The following is an 18,690-nucleotide window of genomic DNA, read 5'->3' as shown; positions in this document are numbered from 1 at the left end:
GTCTTATATTTTCAATGTTCCTCTTTACCATTATACATATAATGGACAGAGAAAATATATATAGTGGCCTCCGAGTTAAAACGGGAATTATCGCAATTGATCTCCCATGTTTACCATCAAAATATCATCTGCCTCTGCTGTTAAATTAGTTAAACATTATTCCAAAAACGAAGCATTTTTAAAAATTATTTTGTTATGGTAATGTCACCCTGAGATGACGTTACTTAAACAGGCATTGTTTTGGTACAAGCACCATTGTGATTATTGATAACTAGGGACAAGAGCATGGGGAAAGCCTTTTCCGGCAATAACCCTTTAATAATAGATATTTTTATTGCATCTACCTACAGTTGGTGAAAATATCCGATTTTGGAGACAAATTGATTAATAGCCCCATAGTAAGATTTGTGTCTTATACACAGGATACATGAAACTACAGTACCATTTCCAATAGTGAAAGATAGCGACATTATATGGGACGGAAAATTCCAGGAATCTTTAAAACCTGGGAGTGTCCCTGTTCTTAAGTCATAATTGTCAACTTTGTATTGTTGGCCCCGGAGGGGGCGTGTGGTGGGAGGGTGTAAGGGGATGGGGTGCAGAAAATTGCGTGAAGTTGACCCTGCGGCTACGATGAAACCACTGTTTTGTCGTGGGGCGGGGCCAACATGACGCAATTCTCTATCAAACGCGTCATTGAGGCTCCAATTGGACAGGATGCGGGAGAATTGTCCCGGGAGACCTACGTGAAATTCGAGAATCTCCCAGACATTCCGGGAGAGTGGGCGAGTAGGTCTTAATTTGGCTGCTATCCATGTAATTAAATATATTTATTCAAAATAAAGGACATGCAAAATAACTCTTCTTTTCATTAGATTACATGGCTGCTTTTCACAGAGTGGGTTCAGTATAAATCATCCATAAACAAAGTTTGGTCATACTCACCAACTTTGTTACATCAACAGGAGAAATATTGCATTACAATGCTGGCAGGTGCAGCAGCCTTCCAGGACTGGGGTGGATTTCATTGCATTAAAACGGTCTATGCAGATGCAGAGAATAGGAATTAGGTACAGGAAGTAAATCAATTAACCTACTGCCAAAAGAGGTTTGGTGGATACAAAAAACAAACAAAACAATTGCTAAAATAATAAATATGCATCAGTCAATAATCATTACAGCACACAATATATGAAAGCTGCTTAGAGTTACTTACGTTCTCTAAACATTTTTAGTTGATGTTTGTAGAAGTTCAGCAAGTATTATATAGGATATATATTATATCTTATATTAAACCGCATATATCCCAACATGATCTTTTCACAATGTGATAATACTCATTCTGGTTATCACGCTTATTTTCCTAAGGCAATAACCAAGGCTCAATAGATTGTAAGCTCTGTCATGAGCAGGGCCCTCCCTACCTTTTGTTTTCACCTCTGAATTTATTTTACCTACTTTGCATGTTTCTGTTTATGCTTTGTTTTCCCCAATGTCCTTCGCTGCAGAGCACCATGGTGCCTTACTTTATTAATATTATTGCATTAATTTGTATTATCTCACCTAAAAGTGAAAATTCAGAATTGGGTAGAATAATCTATGTTAAATCCAGTCCCCAAAGGTTTTCACCTCTAGCCCGGCGATAAAACCATCGTTATCTTGCGCACACCCACCATCGCTCCCCTCTCTCGCACCGGCAGTGACGCTGCCTGTCTGTAAAAAAATAGGCGAGCTATATCTGCCACATTTATACTGACCCAGTCGCTCTGCACAGCATGTTATTCACAGAGAACACAGGATTGTGCAGAAACTAAGGAATCAATGGCAGATGGCTGAACACAGGGCCTCAAGCAAGTAAACTTTGAGGACCATGTTTTACATAGGACAGGGGTAGGCAACCTGCGGCTGGCCAGCTGTTGTGAAACTACAAGCCCCAGCATGCTTTGCCAGTAGATAACCAGCAGATAGGTGACAAGGCATTCTGGGATTTGTAGTTTCACAACACATGGCGAGCTGCAGGTTGCCTACCCCTGACATAGGATATATGGAATTATTTTTTAAATATCTGGAGTTATAAAGTGTTTTTTAACCTTAATTATTGCAGTTGAAAATAAGTGTGCAAAGCAAACACAGAATATTATCAAACTGTGAAAAGGAGCCAGGTATATGAACAGTGTAGAGCACAAATACATTTATGTTATATCTAGTCTCATCAATTCTAACTACTTATCTTTTTTCCTGACTACACAAACCTGCCATCTTTCACACATAACTCTATCCACAACCCTGCCCCTCTGTGTGTCTATTCCTATCACTGCTTCTATTGGCCCTAATCCAATTCCATCCTACCCTGTATCCTGCTACCTGTCTGCACCTCTGTTCTTTCCAATGGCTTCCCAGGTTAACTGTCAATTACCTGACCACAAAGTATCACATTAGGTTTCTTTAAGAACTGTAGTATCAAATACATAAGAAACTCTTCCATTATGCTCTGTAATGTCATTGTGAATCACACTGACAAGCACAGAGTTGGATGCATGCACATAGCAGAGAAGGGTTAAATTGTAGCCTCGCCTATGGGAGGACCTGTGTGCAGCACCTGGAGTGCAGGTAATACTGGGAGGGGTTGTTTAATCACTCAGCAGTACAAAGAAAACAGAACTGTATACAGGACATACTCTCTGGTGTTGTCTGAGGAGTCCTATCTTGGGGTTTTTGCTTTTGTTAGGAGAAAAATGAGGCTCAAATCAGGTCGAGCCAAAGTTCCCTGCTATCAACTGCCTTATTCTCTATTGTTGCTATACTGTCTGGCTGTTCAGGACTCTGTTGCTGATGTTCTATGGACAGCCAATGTGAACTACTCATATGTAGTGGACAATAGAACCTTGTCGGAAGGGGGAGAGATTGGGGTCTATGGCCATGACTCGCCAGTGGATAAGGCATATGGACTGGTGCTTCTGCAAAAGAAAAGATCGCCACATGTGGTCTGTCCACCAGATTTGAATTTTACTATTCCAGTGAACTATGTTGGTCGTTGGATCGCTCTTATCCAACGAGGGGGCTGCACCTTCAGTGAAAAGATCAATGCTGCTGCAGCAGCAGGAGCCAGTGCAGTGGTCATATACAACAACAAAGGCGATGACAATGAGGTTATTGAGATGTCTCATGCTGGTGAGTATTTCAGACTTTTCAACCAAACACCCATTACTACCTCATATTCAATTACATTTCAATTAGCGCAATCCATACAGCACATATCCATGTTGGCTCATTGCCATTTTATATTCCTGCCAATTTTTCTTTTGACCAAATTCCTACAATGAAAATATTAATGTTTAATGTTATTTGTGCTATTCTTATTTCTTTCTCACTCCGCTACTTTTTGTTGTTCAGTATATTTTGAGCTTGTCATGCGTTAGACGCTCATCAAACTGCGCACAGCCTGTCAACGCCACATATAAGCAATGCATTTTTGTTTGCAGGTTTCAGTTATCTATGTTTGTCCCAACTAAAAATGTCACTTTGAACATTTTGTATTGTCTCTGTAGGATTCTGTTACAGATACCTTTTTAATATGGTTGGTCTGCTCTATGGACTCTGACCAGATGTATTTTCTTTTAGTCAATCACCTAGACATTATATGAATGGCAATGTAAAGTGTTTTTGCAGCATGTCCTACGTCAGTGATGGCTAACCTGTGACACTCCAGATGTTGTGAAACTACAAACCCCAGCATGCTTTCCCAGCTATCAGCTAGTAATCTCTACTGGCAAAGCATGCTGGGGCTTGTAGTTTCACAACACCTGGAGTGTCACAGGTTAGCCATCACTATCCTACGTGATGAAGTTCCACTGGAAATGACTATTAGTAACACCGAGGCGGATGTGTCAGGTTAATTAAATACTTCAATAAGGATTAGATGTATGACATAATGTAAACAAAGTCTCCAAATTGTGACTCGCCCCTGGGGTCTGCTCACTGTGCAGGCACAGCTTGCTCCGCAAAAAGACCCATGGGAGGAGGTGCTTCAGCTGGGCATGGGCAGCAGCTCCATTTCCGCCATTTTGTTTATTACTACAGCGGCGGTACTGCTAGAGCGTAGAGAGAAGGCAAGCATTCGCGATACAGAAACGAAGCACAAAGGTTCCAGCCGCGGAAGATGAATTGGGCCGCGGAAGATTTTCTACCCGTAAATCTTCGGCGGCCCAATTCATCAAGGAAATCAGCTGAACTGATACTCTGCTCCCCAGGGACACTGACGGCAGAGGAGTCTTACTGCGCTCCCTCTGCACAGTCTCGCTCAGTCGACGTAATCCTATTTGACCACATTCTTTGGTGCATTTGTAAAATAAATTGATGGCACATTGGGAGGGTTCAGTCTGGTTTTAGTTTTATGTAGGGATAAGTTTCCATTTAAATCTGCACTACCAAACAGCTTAAAGATTTTACCCAGGTGTCCCATTTCCTTTGCTGGAGACATCGGGGTGCTATATGGGTTTTCCTGGGACTTTGTCTATTTGTAAAAAAAAAAAGAACCAGCAAATTTATTCTGTTTGCCACTTTAAAATGGCGGCAGAGGGTGGGGTGAGCAGGTGGGCCAATCCCAAACCGTAATCTCTTCGTCAAAAGTAGAATATTTAACTAGGTGGTAGTGCAGTTTAATTTCCTGTAATACACACCCTTAATGACATAGTCAAAAGAAAGTATTGAGCTGAAAGTTTTGCTGTTTTATTGTTGCCAAGAAAGGATTAGTTTTTGAGCTGTAAATAACCTTATAGAAACTAGATACCTTCCTTTGTTCCTGTCATTTACAGACCGAGAATAAGACAAACATTTGCAAAACAATAGGACCTGTTGTTTAACTGTTTGGCTAAACTTTTGTAATAGAAACTGAACATAAAAGCACCCTTCACTAGTGGGGGTTGCAGACACAGACAATCCTATAGTTTGTCATTAATATATATATATATATATATATATCTCTTTTCAACCTTAATGTATTGATTTTTGTTCCCACAGATACCATTATATATGGATCCTTATATTACACCATTTGTCATCTTTATTTAATAACTTTGCAAATATATAGTTACAATTTATCTGTTTCATTATCTGGCTCATGTTAACATTTTCAGTGTATCTCTTAGCTTTGCAAAACTGGTACTAGCATAAATTATTGCAGGGTTATTTTTACTCCAGGAGATCTGTACAAGGAATGTGTGGTAGTGTTGGGGCTGTTTAGTGGCTACTTTATTAACTTTAAATTATTGTAAAACTACTGTATTGAAGATACTAAAATTGCCTATTTATCAAACTTTTTTCTTTTTTTTTATTCTGAATATCATGCAGAAACGGCCTGCATGAATATCTAAAATGTCTGTAACAGAGGCATTTATCAATAGGCTACCACAGAAGATATCACAATACCGCCATCCCCAAAGATTTTTATGGGGATGGTAAACTGGGGCAATTTAATAAGCTGTGAAAAGGTTAGCTTTATGCAGCTCGTCTCTGATTGATGAGGATCAGCTTGTCTCTGATAGCTGACGCCATGTGAAGATGATGTTCGCAGCTGTTACCTATAGTAAAGGCCCAGCCAGACAGTGGTCCTCTGAATTGCACTAAATATGCACGTTATGTTATGTTAACAGGATTTTTCCACATTACTAACATGTTTGTTTTCCCTCGCACTACTACTGGTTGCCTGACCTCTAGGATCTCGGAGCTTTCTGCACAGTCCCTAGTAATGTTACTGAGGATCTTGGCCAATCAGGCTCCATAGTCCTCTCTGAGCATAGAGCATCTGATGCACACATTACAATGAAGGCTGCTTACTGATTTGAATGTTACATCAATATTCAACCATTTTCCAAGTTTGCATGTATAGTCTACATTTCTGCTCAATGGTAATAGCCATTAACCATTAGCTGTATGCTTTATACTATGGCTATAAAAAATATTTAACCCTTTGACATTGTTTTCTTACACCATGGAATCGAACTGGATTTGGCAGAAATTTTTAACCTCAAACAATTACTTACTGTAATGTCAAATATTTGTTTTTAATTTAAAAAAAAAAAAAACCAGAACAAAACTAAATCTTTTTCTTAATTTAGAATAAAAAGCAGACAAGAATTGTTTACATAAGTGTTCACGTCCCCTTCTTTTCATACTTGGTATAAGCACCTTTCAGTCGCAAGTTTCTTTGGGTTAGCCTCTAAGAATTTTGCAAATCTTGACGCAGCAATTGTTGCCTATTGTGTCTTAACGTCTCATGCAGGCTGAAGCAGGCATTCCTCTAAGGCTGGGTACACATTACAGGGACAATTCTAACAATGTGATAGTTTTAGCGATTTTACAGATTATAGGGAAAAAAAAGTCCCCATTAGAATGCCGATTCATGTGTACACACCATACACGTTGTACACGATTACATTCAGATCTGTGTTCTTCATCTGTCATAACCATTGGCTGAAAATTTTTGTAGTCTTCAAATGAGCAGTACACCTTCTGGGGGAGTGATCCCCGAGACTGAGGTGAAGGAAGTGGATGAACCAATAGACATAACGAGACCAGTTTCAGCAGTGCCCTCACTGACTCTACAGTCCATCTCCTCATTAGTTCTACTAGCCAATAACATCTCTGTGCCTATTGGAGAATTGCTACCAGGAGTCCTAACCCTGCAAGAAACCACACAAGCAGCAGCACTTTATATCCACTGAGGGGGCTGACATGATGGAGACCAATAGCACAGATGAAGAAAGATGCCATGCAGTAAAGCCTCTTAACATCCCGGCCTGAGAAGCGCAAGTCTACTCCCAAGGAGCACATAGACGAGTAAGGTACATGTTATGTCCAGTGTTGGATGGGGTAATGCAGTGATAGGGGTCCACTACATTGCGGTGTGGCCAAGTGTAAGAGTGGGTGTGGCCAGTCAAGGGGGTGTGGCCAGCCCATGGAGGACAACTTATTGCACTATAGTGTGGTCCTTAAAGAACAAAGTGGACATTGCAAATTAGGTGAGTTTCACATGTATCATGTACACAAAACTATAGATAAGTCTGTGGCAGATGCTTTTCAGGAGCTTGCTGTGGCCTGGTAGCATTGAGTTCCTGAAAAACCTGACATTGATTTTTTTCTATTTGCAGCATAATCATGAAAACCCACCATTGTGATTTAAAGCTCTTTTCTCTCTGTTCCATGGACATTGCCATGGAACAAAGAGAGAGGGCAGGACGTATGGATTTGGGAACTACCAGTCTGTGGCCAAAAGACCAGAGAGATGCATGTTGTGAGCACCAGGAGTGGAGAGAGTTGTCTTGAAAGGAGAGAGAAATCAACGGAGATGGGGGGAAAATCAGAAGAGCAAACACGATAGGCAGAGATAACTACATGTGAGGTGATGACAGGTTTATCTGTTGTATCTGCAAAATAATTTTGTAAAGATATAGGATCTTGTTCTGCAGTGTGGGCTATACTCTTAACAACTGCAAACTTGGTAGGCAACATAGTAGCATCAAGCAATCATACAATAAAGTATTTATATTGTATTTCAGACCTGAGAAGGTGAGGAACCCATGTTTACACCAAAGGGTGGCAAAATTGCTATAACGGCTACAGCATATGCTGAGTCGGTATAGCTATTTACCTCACAGCTCTCAGTCAGCTCAAGAGTAATGGCAAGGATTGTTATAGTTTAGCAGCTTGTGACGTTTTTGGATGTGATAGAACTGAAGCATGTAGCACATATCCTGCACCATTGCCACTGAGCAACCCACAAGATTGGGAGCGCACTGAGTCACTACTTACCTGTGACTGTAAAAAACTCCGGCATCTTGCTCCTCTGGGTGGCGGCAGCTAGTGAGAACAGGAAGGCAGCCTCAGCAGAAACTCCTCCTCCCTTGCTGAAGTGAAAAACGCACTGCCGTGCAGGTCATGTGCTCCCCGTAAGCTCTGCCCTAACAGCGGAGGGGGCGGAGCTTCAACGCAGCAGGGCCTTGGTGGATAGCCCGGCAGGCCAGTCCGAGGCTGGTTATGTCCCAGTTAAACATTGCAGGGAATTGCTTGCTGTGTGCAAGGCTGGAAAACTCGTCTTTGTGCTGCTCAGCTAACTAAACTGAAGCAAGATGTGTTTAATCAGCTGTGTTGAAAGAAGGTCTCACCCGCAAAAAGAAAATTTCCACAAATGATGATTTGCACAAAATCAAAAAACTAATTCAGGTTAACATGCAGCGCTGTAAACTTGTCATGGATCAGATCACCAAATCCCAGGACCACGTGCTTAAAGTACCAGATCACAAGGACAAAGACTGGACAGGGAGCTGTTAAAGCTGAGCCACTGCGAGGACAAAGACAGTTGTCGTTGAACGAGATTTTTAGTTCAGTTTAAAAATCTCGTTCAACCATATCATGGGCTGTAGAATGATAACTGTCCATCATTGCAGGGTACACTCTACTGTGATATCGGGCCCACCGGTTGTTTATCATATGATTGGCCTGATAATTGGCTGAAAACACTATAGTGTGTACCCATCCTAAGATTTGTCTATCCATTGCCCTGGAGATATCCATCCCCATAGCTTCACAGTAAGGATACTGTCAATTGAACTATGTGCAGTGTTAGACTTATGTTAAACACTGCACCTAGCATTGATGTCAAAAAGTTCAATCTTGGTCTCATCAGACCATGGGGCCTATTTACTAACAAGCGGTAATAGCGATGATTTTGTAATAGTGCTTATTGTTGTAATAAAAATAATAAATCTTATTGCCGAAATTTATCAATAAAATATTGCCGATGCAGCTGTGCGATAATCAGCTCCCTCTTATATAGTGGCCAGAGTGGTAAGGGTCATCTTACTGTCTTACCAAGCCAGTGTCTGCCCATATGAGCTGTCTAGATGATTTGCACGTGTGCAGTGGAACTGAAAGCCCAGTTTCCACTTAATTAATAATATTGCAGAAAAAAATAGAAATTTGAACTACTGACCGTAACAAAAATGCTTTATTCAAATAAAGCATTTTTTCCAGTAATTTACTAGAGATGGCATAACCAGTATTGAGGCAGTACATTTACAGCTGCAAACCTTGTTAAAAAGGCTTCTCCATGTAAAGCGTGGGGCAACTATCTCCAGGGAATGCTGATAAATCTTACTGCCATTTGGGGTTACTGCTGGTGTTATTGTCAGTTGTAAACCCTGGAAGTATAGGGGAAAGCCTTTGAAAATGCTCATTTTTGCTGGCTGTACGATATTTTGTCTTATGATAAATATACCCCTGTCTAATCTTCCTCCACTTAAATTGTGGGTGTCCTCCATTCTTTCAGGAAAACTCTAAGATTTCACATGGGTTTTCTTCAATACAAAAATGCAAGCTTGTGAAGTTCCCTGGATATTGTTGGCCCAGGATTAATATCTTCCCTCTCTACTGTGGACGACTGTAACTCTGAATTTCCATAAGCCTTTTAGTGGTGACCCTAACAAGTGCCCTTGCAGTGTTCTCTTTTGGAGTATGGCCTGTTTTAGAAAAATTCACAATTGTGTCATCTTCTTTGCATTTCTTTGTAATGGACTTTTTATTGCCCTAGTGTATCTTAGGCATTTGAAATAGCTTTACATTCTTTCACTGATTTTGTGCTTTTCTATTAGCTTTTTTTTAGATAGATTTGAATATTCTTTGATCTTCCTGATGAAGCATTTGTTTGGGAAAAAAAACAACTAACTGCAGGACCTCTGACAGAAAGATATAATTATTTTAAGCCAATAGAAAATCTTTAATTGTACACCGGTGCACTCCAATAAGTGATGTGACCTCTGAAAAAAATTGATTTTATTTAGATGTATTTTTACAAAAGTGGCAAATACATGTGTAATTTATATATTTTTATAACTAAGAACAAGCTTTGAGGTTTGTTTTGTTATTTTATTTATTTAGATGTTGTGTTGCTTGGTGGCAACATTCCCCAAATGAATCCGCTTTGATTCCATAATTTAAGAAATAAAATGTGACATGCCAATGGGGGTGAATATTAGAGAAACTTTATGATATTACTGTTCGGTTCATGGTTTAAAAACCATCACTGCACGTTTCTGTAACTCACAATGGGGCCTCTGTGGAAAAAGTCAATACTAAGGGGTTAATTACCCACAACTATACTTCAGGCCCAAATCCCTTATCCCTCCTTCTTTACATTTTGTCCCTTCTGAAATGACTATTAAAGCGTCTAATGTTGTAGCATTCTCATAGGAGTTATAGTTGACAATCTGCAGACATGAGTGTGCACGCATAAATTAATCTCTAAGTAATCCACTTGGACTGTCTGAAGTGTTGGGAATGTGCGGATTTCCCAACTCCTATTGTAGACGTTGTGCATTTTGTGTTTGTTTTGGCTGGTGCATGCGATCGCTGTATACTTGTCACATTCTTTTTTTTTTTATATCGCCTGATCTGCAAGAGAGCAGAAGTCAAACACAAAACTAAAACAGCACAGCTAAAATATTCAGCTGCACTACTGACAGAACGAGTTCTCACATGTTCTCCCATTAAGTGGTCCTATTACATAACATAAGCCTGTTTAAGTACTGTATTATTATTTTTGTGCTTTCTAGTTTATTAAAGAAAAACACAAACGCAAGTTCAAGATTTTTCTTTTTGGCCAAAGGATTAGCTGAGTTGGGGTTTTACTTGCAGTGTTATAATTTACACTTCTGTAGATCCTCTCTGTACATCTAATGCTATACAGTACTGCTGTATTGATTTTGGCACTTCTTTGAATTGTGGTTCATTTAAAAATGTTAACAGGGAGCTGCCATGGTATTGTAGCATACTTGCCTACTTTTGAAGGCAACTGTCCGGGTGGGGGTCCGTTGAGGGGGTGTGGCCAAGTGTGGTGCACCGTTAGGCTCCGCCCTGTCAATGTTAGGCAATTTTAGCCAATTGCAGCAGGGGGGTGGAGGCCACGATGGCACATTTAGCCCCGCCCCCACCATCTTCAACAACAATGACGGATCCGGGATTTTTGCCTTGCCCAAAAATTCGGGAGTCTCCCGGACATTCCGGGAGAGTAGGCAACTATGTATTGTAGTAGTAAGGGCTTGTTCATATAAGCACAGGGAACCACTGATTGCTGTGTCTGCACCACTGCAGCTCATATGCTGACCTCTGGCCAAGCCAAAATGCAAGAAATTTTAAATCCCAGTATCTTCATTATATTCCGTGCTTTTCTTGTGATCGCAATTTCAGGAGATACTTTCAAAGCGCTCATTGGATTCAGCCCTGGTGATGTTGTTGTTTGTTTTTTTTAAATCCTTTAGAAAGTGACCTGCAAGATATCTAGGACAGCTAAAAAGATGGCAATAATCATTCTGCAAATTTTACATAAATGTAATGCCTTTTCTGGAATAGCTCTATGGAGTACAGATGATTAAAAAGTTATTCTGTTGGCTAAAAAAATATTTCCCAACTTTCATTTAAAAACCCTATCGTGTGGTCATCCTAAGGGTCAATATTATGGGCAGTTGACCTGTTGCACCTTGTCCTTTGTTTACTAGCAAGTTAGTGTTGCTCGAATGGTCATAAACATAGCAAACAATAGATCGCTATGTGGAGCATACTGTAGTGTATCCCAGTTGTGACCTCAAAAGTATTGTCTGTGCAATTATTGGTGAGAACTGTTTTACAAGGGGCTGCATAACTGCAGTATGCACATTCATCATCATTTATATAGCGCCACTAATTCCGTAGCGCTGTACAGAGAGCTCATTCACACCAGTCCCTGTCCCATTGGAGTTTACACTCTAAATTCCCTAACATATACACACACAGACAGAGAGAGAGAATAGGGTCAATTTTGATAGCAGCCAATTAACCTACCTGTATGTTTTTTGGAGTAATACTGTTCTCCTTATTGCCTCCTAATACCTGTGACAGGAAAATTCTGTTATGATTGTTATAGTAGTAAGAGCATACTTGCCAACCTTTGAACAGTGAATTCTGGGAAATCCCAGGCAGGGGGCATGGTTGGATGGCGGGAGGGAGCAGGGTGCGGTCATTTGATTCATTTTGGCCCCACCATGGCGACAAAAATGACATTTTGTTGCGGGGGTGGGGCCAAAATGTCACGATTTACCGCAAATTGCATCATTTTGCCCATCAAATAGCAGTATGCGGGATACTTGCCTGCTCTCTCGGGAATCCGGGAGACCTACCCAGACTCCGGGAGTCTCCCGGACATTTCGGGAGAGTTGGCAAGTATGAGTAAGAGTCAAGTTTTTAGCAATGGAAGTGGTGAAAGCTGTTTTCACCATTAATATTGATAAAATCCAGAGATAATAAATATATAGTTAAAGTACAACTGCTTGGCCATAAACTATGCACTTATTGCACCTTTTTAAATTGCTGCAGTTTGTGTAAGAGGAGTTGTTTTGTTGCTAAGGCTGAGATTATACAAATGGGTTATTTTCGAGGAGGGACTGACATTTATTGTTCTACAGAATTTCACTGACCTTGACCTCTGAGTTTATAATTGAATTACATAAATTAGGTAGTAAGCAGTGATGGTATGGAAAATGTAAGTAAATAGACTTTGGTAGTTTTCAGTGGTGGTAGTGGGCTGGTATACCCACCTAGCTGTAAAACTCTCAAATTCCATTCACTTATGTTTTCCACACTGCCAGTTCTAAACCACTTTGACCACTGGTAGTTTTACATTCATAGGAGTAGTGGCGGTATGGCATACCACTGTATATCGCTGCCCTCCAACCACTGGCAGCAAGCATGTCCTTTTGAACAAATTCTTAGAACTGAAAGGATAGTACAAACATTACATATAAAATCAATGTACAGTTTGTATAACTAAAGCTGTAATTAGCTGGTGGGATGTATTTCAAATTTCTACAGTGAAAAACATCTACAATCATAAGGTCAAAACACTTCTAAGGTTGATGGTCAAAATGTCTACATAAGCAGAAGGTAGACAAGGTTAAAATGTTTGACATGTAAAATATGTACATAGTTGCAAAGTTAAAATGTTGACATAAATCACTAGATTTAAAATGGCAATACACAGGGGGGGACAAAGAGTTTGGGGTCCCTCTGATCTTACTATTGTCAGCTTGGGTCGGTGTAACTACAGCAGGGAAACTCAAAGCATTGTGTTCCCCTGCCATAATGCCAAACCAGCCCCAGGTCCGCAATGGGCTGGAGTACCTAGGGAGACTGGGTAATAAAAATCTTCTCATAGTAATTAAAAATAACCGTTTCAGAATAGCTTCTATTCCTTAGTTTTACTGACCATTAGGACAGCATTCCAGTTATCATGTGTATTATGTTTTTGTAGTCCTCAATTCATTCAATAACCTCAAAATATGCTACTCAAGTTACAGGGATAGCTAATCCACTTAGTGGTGCATCAGCACTGCTTGCTTGCAGAGGGGAATGTACCAGGGATTCCCCACCCAAGGCACCAAAACAACCGCAATTAGCAGTGGTGATGAAACAATAAGGTAAGGGAGGCAGCACGGTGTCCTTAACTGACAGGGGAACTATCCCTTATCGTGATTGACAGGTAGGAAGGGCAAGAACATGACTGAACATAGGCTAGCACCAAAATAACTGGCTGGATGGCAAGCAACTTTTTATACCCTAAAATGTATTTGCAATTGTTTAGTTAGACCAGTACCATAAAGTGTGAATTTAACAAGCGTTATGCTCATTTTACACAACAAAGTCTTTGCTGACAGTGTTATCGCCAATGATAGCAGTCTTATCACTGACTGTAAACTTTAACACTAGCGAAAACTTCAATTTTCCTAGTCTGATTGATCTGTATATGTTAAAGAATTGGATGTTGCTGCCATTATTTTTGCCATATTTATGTCCTGCACAAGGTTAAAAGAAAGCAGACATCCTTGACTCGGCTTCACAGAATATATATTGTGAAGCCAAAAGCAATGCATTGCAGACATTCTAGTCTGACAATGACCTTGATAGATTCTTTTTATTTACAATGTCAATCCACATACTTTGCAGGCATGTAGACTGACATGTACATATCCTCGGTGTGCAAATTCATGGTTAAGGAGTCGTGATGGATTGTGGGAGGACTGCTCACAAACATTGGGAGAGCATAAAAACGCCACACAGGTGGTGCCATTGTCTGAAGGCTGCAATGCTAACCACTCTGCCACAATGTAGATTGTAAACTTGCAAACAGGACCCTCTTGCCTCATTCCTTCCAACGTTCTTCATTTGGAATTTGGGACATGGTCACAAAAAGGGATTTGTCTGCCACAATGGGTGTGTAGTCAGGGGAGGGCTGGCAAGCTTTAGTCCAGTGGGCAAGACTCGACTTGGTAGCCTATTTTAAATGGAAAAAAAAATGCAGGTGACCCAGCCCAAAGTATCCCACTTTGGGACCAGCCTGGGGGGCAGATGCCCCCAGAGCCAGGCTGCCCCTGTGTGTAGTTACATTGTAGGTATCCTATGACCGTAGGATAAATGGCTAGTTGACGATTTATAATTTTATTTTTATTTTATTTTTTTCTTCAATAAGTGAGTTCTGATTGCCTTAAATATAAGGGAACTTTTGTGTTTACAAATAAATTTTTGAAATACTACAATAACAATGGTCATCTTACATTTCACCCCACTATAATTATTTCTGAATTTTGTCCATCCTCAACCTGTAGGGGGGGAAAAAAGGGATGTAACAAAATGTGTTTAGTTGATAAACATATGTATTCTTTATTATATAGTGTTTCTTCTGAAACTAGTTTGTGGCAGATCTTGCTGTGTATCCTGAGGGTTTGTTTTAATGTACTCTGGCTATCACTGACATCTCATTAGTGATTTGTGGAGTGATTGTGTTCTAGGAATCATAATTCCTCCCCAATCCCACGGTTTCATGGAAATGGACTATAAAATAAAAGGTATATGATGTAATTATTTTACTTTAGGGGACACCTTAAATGATGAAATTATGTTAAATGAGGATATTTGTGGTATCTGGTACATAACCTTGTGTACTTTGTGCCTCATGCCTCCATTGCTGTCACATGTTCATAGTGGATTGATAAGTTGAATATTGGTTCAGTACACAAAATGGCTGCTTCTATGGTATGTGACAAGTACACTTCAGCAATGGAATATTTTCAGTATTATAATTTTGTTTTAGTTATTTTTTCCGTATTGTAACAATCACTTTTGTAGTTGTGGTAAGAACATTCCAGATTGTTGTTTTTAATCCTTCAAGTCTTCAGTATTGAGAAAGTTCCACACACGAGAACATTTTAAAATGCTTGAAAAAGCAATGGTATCTAGTATAACTAGTATATATTTACAATTTGTTTTTGTAAGGAGATTCTGCAAACAAAACACTGTTGGGTGCCTGAGGACAAGTTCCAAAGTTATAAAAAGGTACACAATGCACTGTGGTTCCATAGTCTACGCTTCAAGGCACTCTGACACCACTGGTCTCAAAGTGACCACAATGCCATGATTTTGAAGGCCAGTAGGCCACTTAAGACCCAATTGGCCATAAATCACAGCATATATGGGCCCACAAAGGCTGAAAATTGATATGGGCACACAGTAAATCCCATTGGATGCATCGGATCATGCATGCCGCCATTGTCCAGCCATGGACCGAGCTCTGTACAGACCAGTCTTTCAGATACGGCCTCACAGGTTTATTGTCAAATCTGACAGTGATGCGGCAGCTCGGTAATCAGGAATAATGTCTGGTCTGCCCAGTATATGGGCATGTTAAGGAGGGCCTGCGCAACATCTGCGTCATATGCGCATACGCACAAGCAAAAAAGGCAGTTTGGAACCCTCCAATTCGATAATTATTTATTCCTACATAAAACTCCATTCAGGGTAAGGCAGTCTATATATGTATTGATTTTTGCAATGACCATTATCTGACGGTGTGTATGAAGACAGCGGAAAACTACATACATTTTTCTGTCTGTGCACCGAACTACCAGATGTTTTCCATTTTAGCCACCCACGTGGACTTGGGTTGAAATCCTGGTGCTTGCATTAAACAGTGGGGTCTCTGCCTATGCATGATCATTTTAGGGCTCATGCACATGGGCATTGAACATATGTTCTTAATGCTACACCATTTAATGCTGTATGGAAACTGTGGTGCCAAACAAATTCTGATGATGAACCCACCAAAATAAACCTTAATTTGATTTATCTTAAAATAAATAAAAAAAAATTTTTTTTATTTATTTGTTCTGGAATTGCTGTGTGGGCATATTGACTGAAGTAACAAACAAAACAACACAAAAAAATAAACTGTAAAAATTAAATGTAGCGGATTTTTTGACAAAAGTATACCTACACAAAATGGCCATCAACTGTTTCTATTGAGTGTTAAAAGATAAATTTAAATTATACACCATACCCCTTTACCTAACATTTCTAGGTTATCTACTAAAACTAACATGTCATTTCCTTTGTGAATATTTGCATACAACAGTAATATTGTCACAGCTATAAACACATTTTATGCAAATGCAATGAGCCATTCTCATGGAAGAACCATTATCCTTCTCTAAAAAAAATCTCCCCATGCTTAGAAGGAATTCTATAATGACATGTTTGGTATATTGAGTAAAGCGATGGAATTTTCAGGTCTAAAAACTGCCTGGATGAAAAGTCTTCGAGTGAGCCTGTCATGCTGGTTAATTTTTATTTGTTTGGAACATCTAATATTCTAAACTTGTTCATACATATCCATGGGGAAAACACTTGAAAGCTAATGAGAGCTTTAGATGCTTGTTAGTGATGTGTTGTCCGTGCACTTTTGATGCTTTTCACTTCTACGGATGCAATTTGTTTACACATGAGGAATGGGTTGTACTGTATGGTAACATTTTCGAAAGCAATGGTGGAAACAGCCCATAAGAAACCATTCATCCAATTTTAACGTGGGTTTCATGCGTGCATTAGCAGCTGCTAAGTGCATTTTTGATGGATAGTTGTAAACTAATAGTACAGCCAGAGCGGGAGCTTAATTGCAGGACCTAATTATTAACATGTATATTATTGGTGATAAAAATCTGTTATAAAATGGTGTATTCTGTGTTTTACTTTCTGATACTATGACTGGGGCATTATATACATTGGCTGTTGGTTAGACTCTCCTCTCGGTGACATCCTGTATCACTAATCTTATGACCATTGAGAGCCAATATGTTGACTTCCAAAAATTTGTCACATATAGGAGTCTATTAATTATTGGAAGATATCTCTTTTTTGGTGAGGTATCGGTGTTTCCATTGGATTTGGGGCTTCTCCAAATACATCAAGGGCTTTCCCCTTGCAGAATGTGTTTAAGTCTATTTACCGTAGACCGTCTCAGGATGGCAATAGCAGGGTCTAGGAAAATGAGCTGATGTGTGCAGTACGGTGGCCTAGTGGTTAGCACTTCTGCCTCACAGCACTGGGGTCATGAGTTCAATTCCCGACCATGGCCTTATCTGTGTGGAGTTTGTATGTTCTTCCCGTGTTTGCGTGGGTTTCCTCCAGGTGCTCCAGTTTCCTCCCACACTCCAAAAACATAGAGGTAGGTTAATTGGCTGCTATCAAAATTGACCCTAGTCTCTGTCTGTCTGTATTAGGGAATTTAGACTGTAAGCTCCAGTGGGGCAGGGACTAATGTGAACGGGTAAAGCGCTGCGGAATCAGTGGCGCTATATAAATAAATGGTGGTAAAGATGTGTAAACAAGTCAATCCAGTTCACTTATACATTGATGCACTGAACACTGGCTGGCTCAGCTGCTGCAGTGATACTTTAATGGTAAATAGCTTCTATTATTGCAATAAGCAAACTGTTATCTCCGCTCCATGATATATATGGGCCACGGTCTCACAGAAGCACAGAACGCAATCTTAGTCATCAAATGGCAACTTCATGCAGAGCAGGTGAAAACATTAAAACAGAACAAATTCTAAGATGCATCGCACAGTGATTGTACCCTGTAAAGATATTGACCTTTTCAGGCATCTGTTTACTGTGTAGCAAATGTGCTGATTTTTAACAAAACGGATATGCTACCACTTCTTGTAATATTAAAAAAAAAAAAAAAAAAAAAAAAGTTCAGTATTCTATAATGGAACTTTGGAATATTATTAGGGATACCAACATAATCCAGTTTTTCTTAATTTTCTATAAATGTTTTAGTAGATTAATATGTATTGTGTTCATGCCAGTAGCCAATATAGCTTTATTTTCTCTCACCCGCCATTTCTTTAGCTCCTCCTTCTCCGCTCACCTTGATGACCCCCTGCAGTGCAATGTTTTCTATGTTCTTGGAAGGGGGGGGGGGGTCTCACAGCAATGTTTCCTGAACGCTGATTCTGTAGATTGAAAGGAAATCCAGCAGTTAAACGTGGATACTATCGTCATCCAAGCCATTAATAACCTGGCATATATTTTGGCTGCATGTATTGCTTACTACTCATGTCTGGTTCTCTGTATTTGTGTTCTGGTTGACTGTTAACCAAATTTTGGTGCATGTGACATGTGGTTACAGTTTTTTCCTTTATTTTTTCTTTCTCTTTATTCATTTTCTTCTTGCTTGCTCTATGAATTTTGTCCCCCCAAACTGGATTATTTTCAAGGTTTTGTACCCCTTTCCTTATATAAATGTGTTGAGCTTTTTTTTTTTTTTTTT

The 18,690-nt window shown here is 39.8% G+C and overlaps 1 protein-coding gene across 1 annotated transcript in view; it reads left to right on the top strand.

Moving 5' to 3' along the window:
* Positions 1-2,648: 2,648 nt before the first annotated feature.
* Positions 2,649-18,690, top strand: part of RNF128 (ring finger protein 128) — a 55,164-nt gene continuing 39,122 nt past the window's right edge. Inside the window, exon 1 of the mRNA XM_075184266.1 lies at positions 2,649-3,171. Coding sequence (XP_075040367.1) covers positions 2,736-3,171 — 436 coding nt within the window. The 5' untranslated portion in view covers positions 2,649-2,735. The remainder of the gene's footprint in view (positions 3,172-18,690) is intronic.

Source organism: Mixophyes fleayi, chromosome 9, assembly GCF_038048845.1.
Source record: "Mixophyes fleayi isolate aMixFle1 chromosome 9, aMixFle1.hap1, whole genome shotgun sequence".
In the NCBI taxonomy this organism is placed as follows: Eukaryota; Metazoa; Chordata; class Amphibia; order Anura; family Limnodynastidae; genus Mixophyes; species Mixophyes fleayi.
The sequence above is the reverse complement of the archived record's forward strand: the minus strand, read 5'-3'. Positions and strand labels throughout refer to the sequence as shown.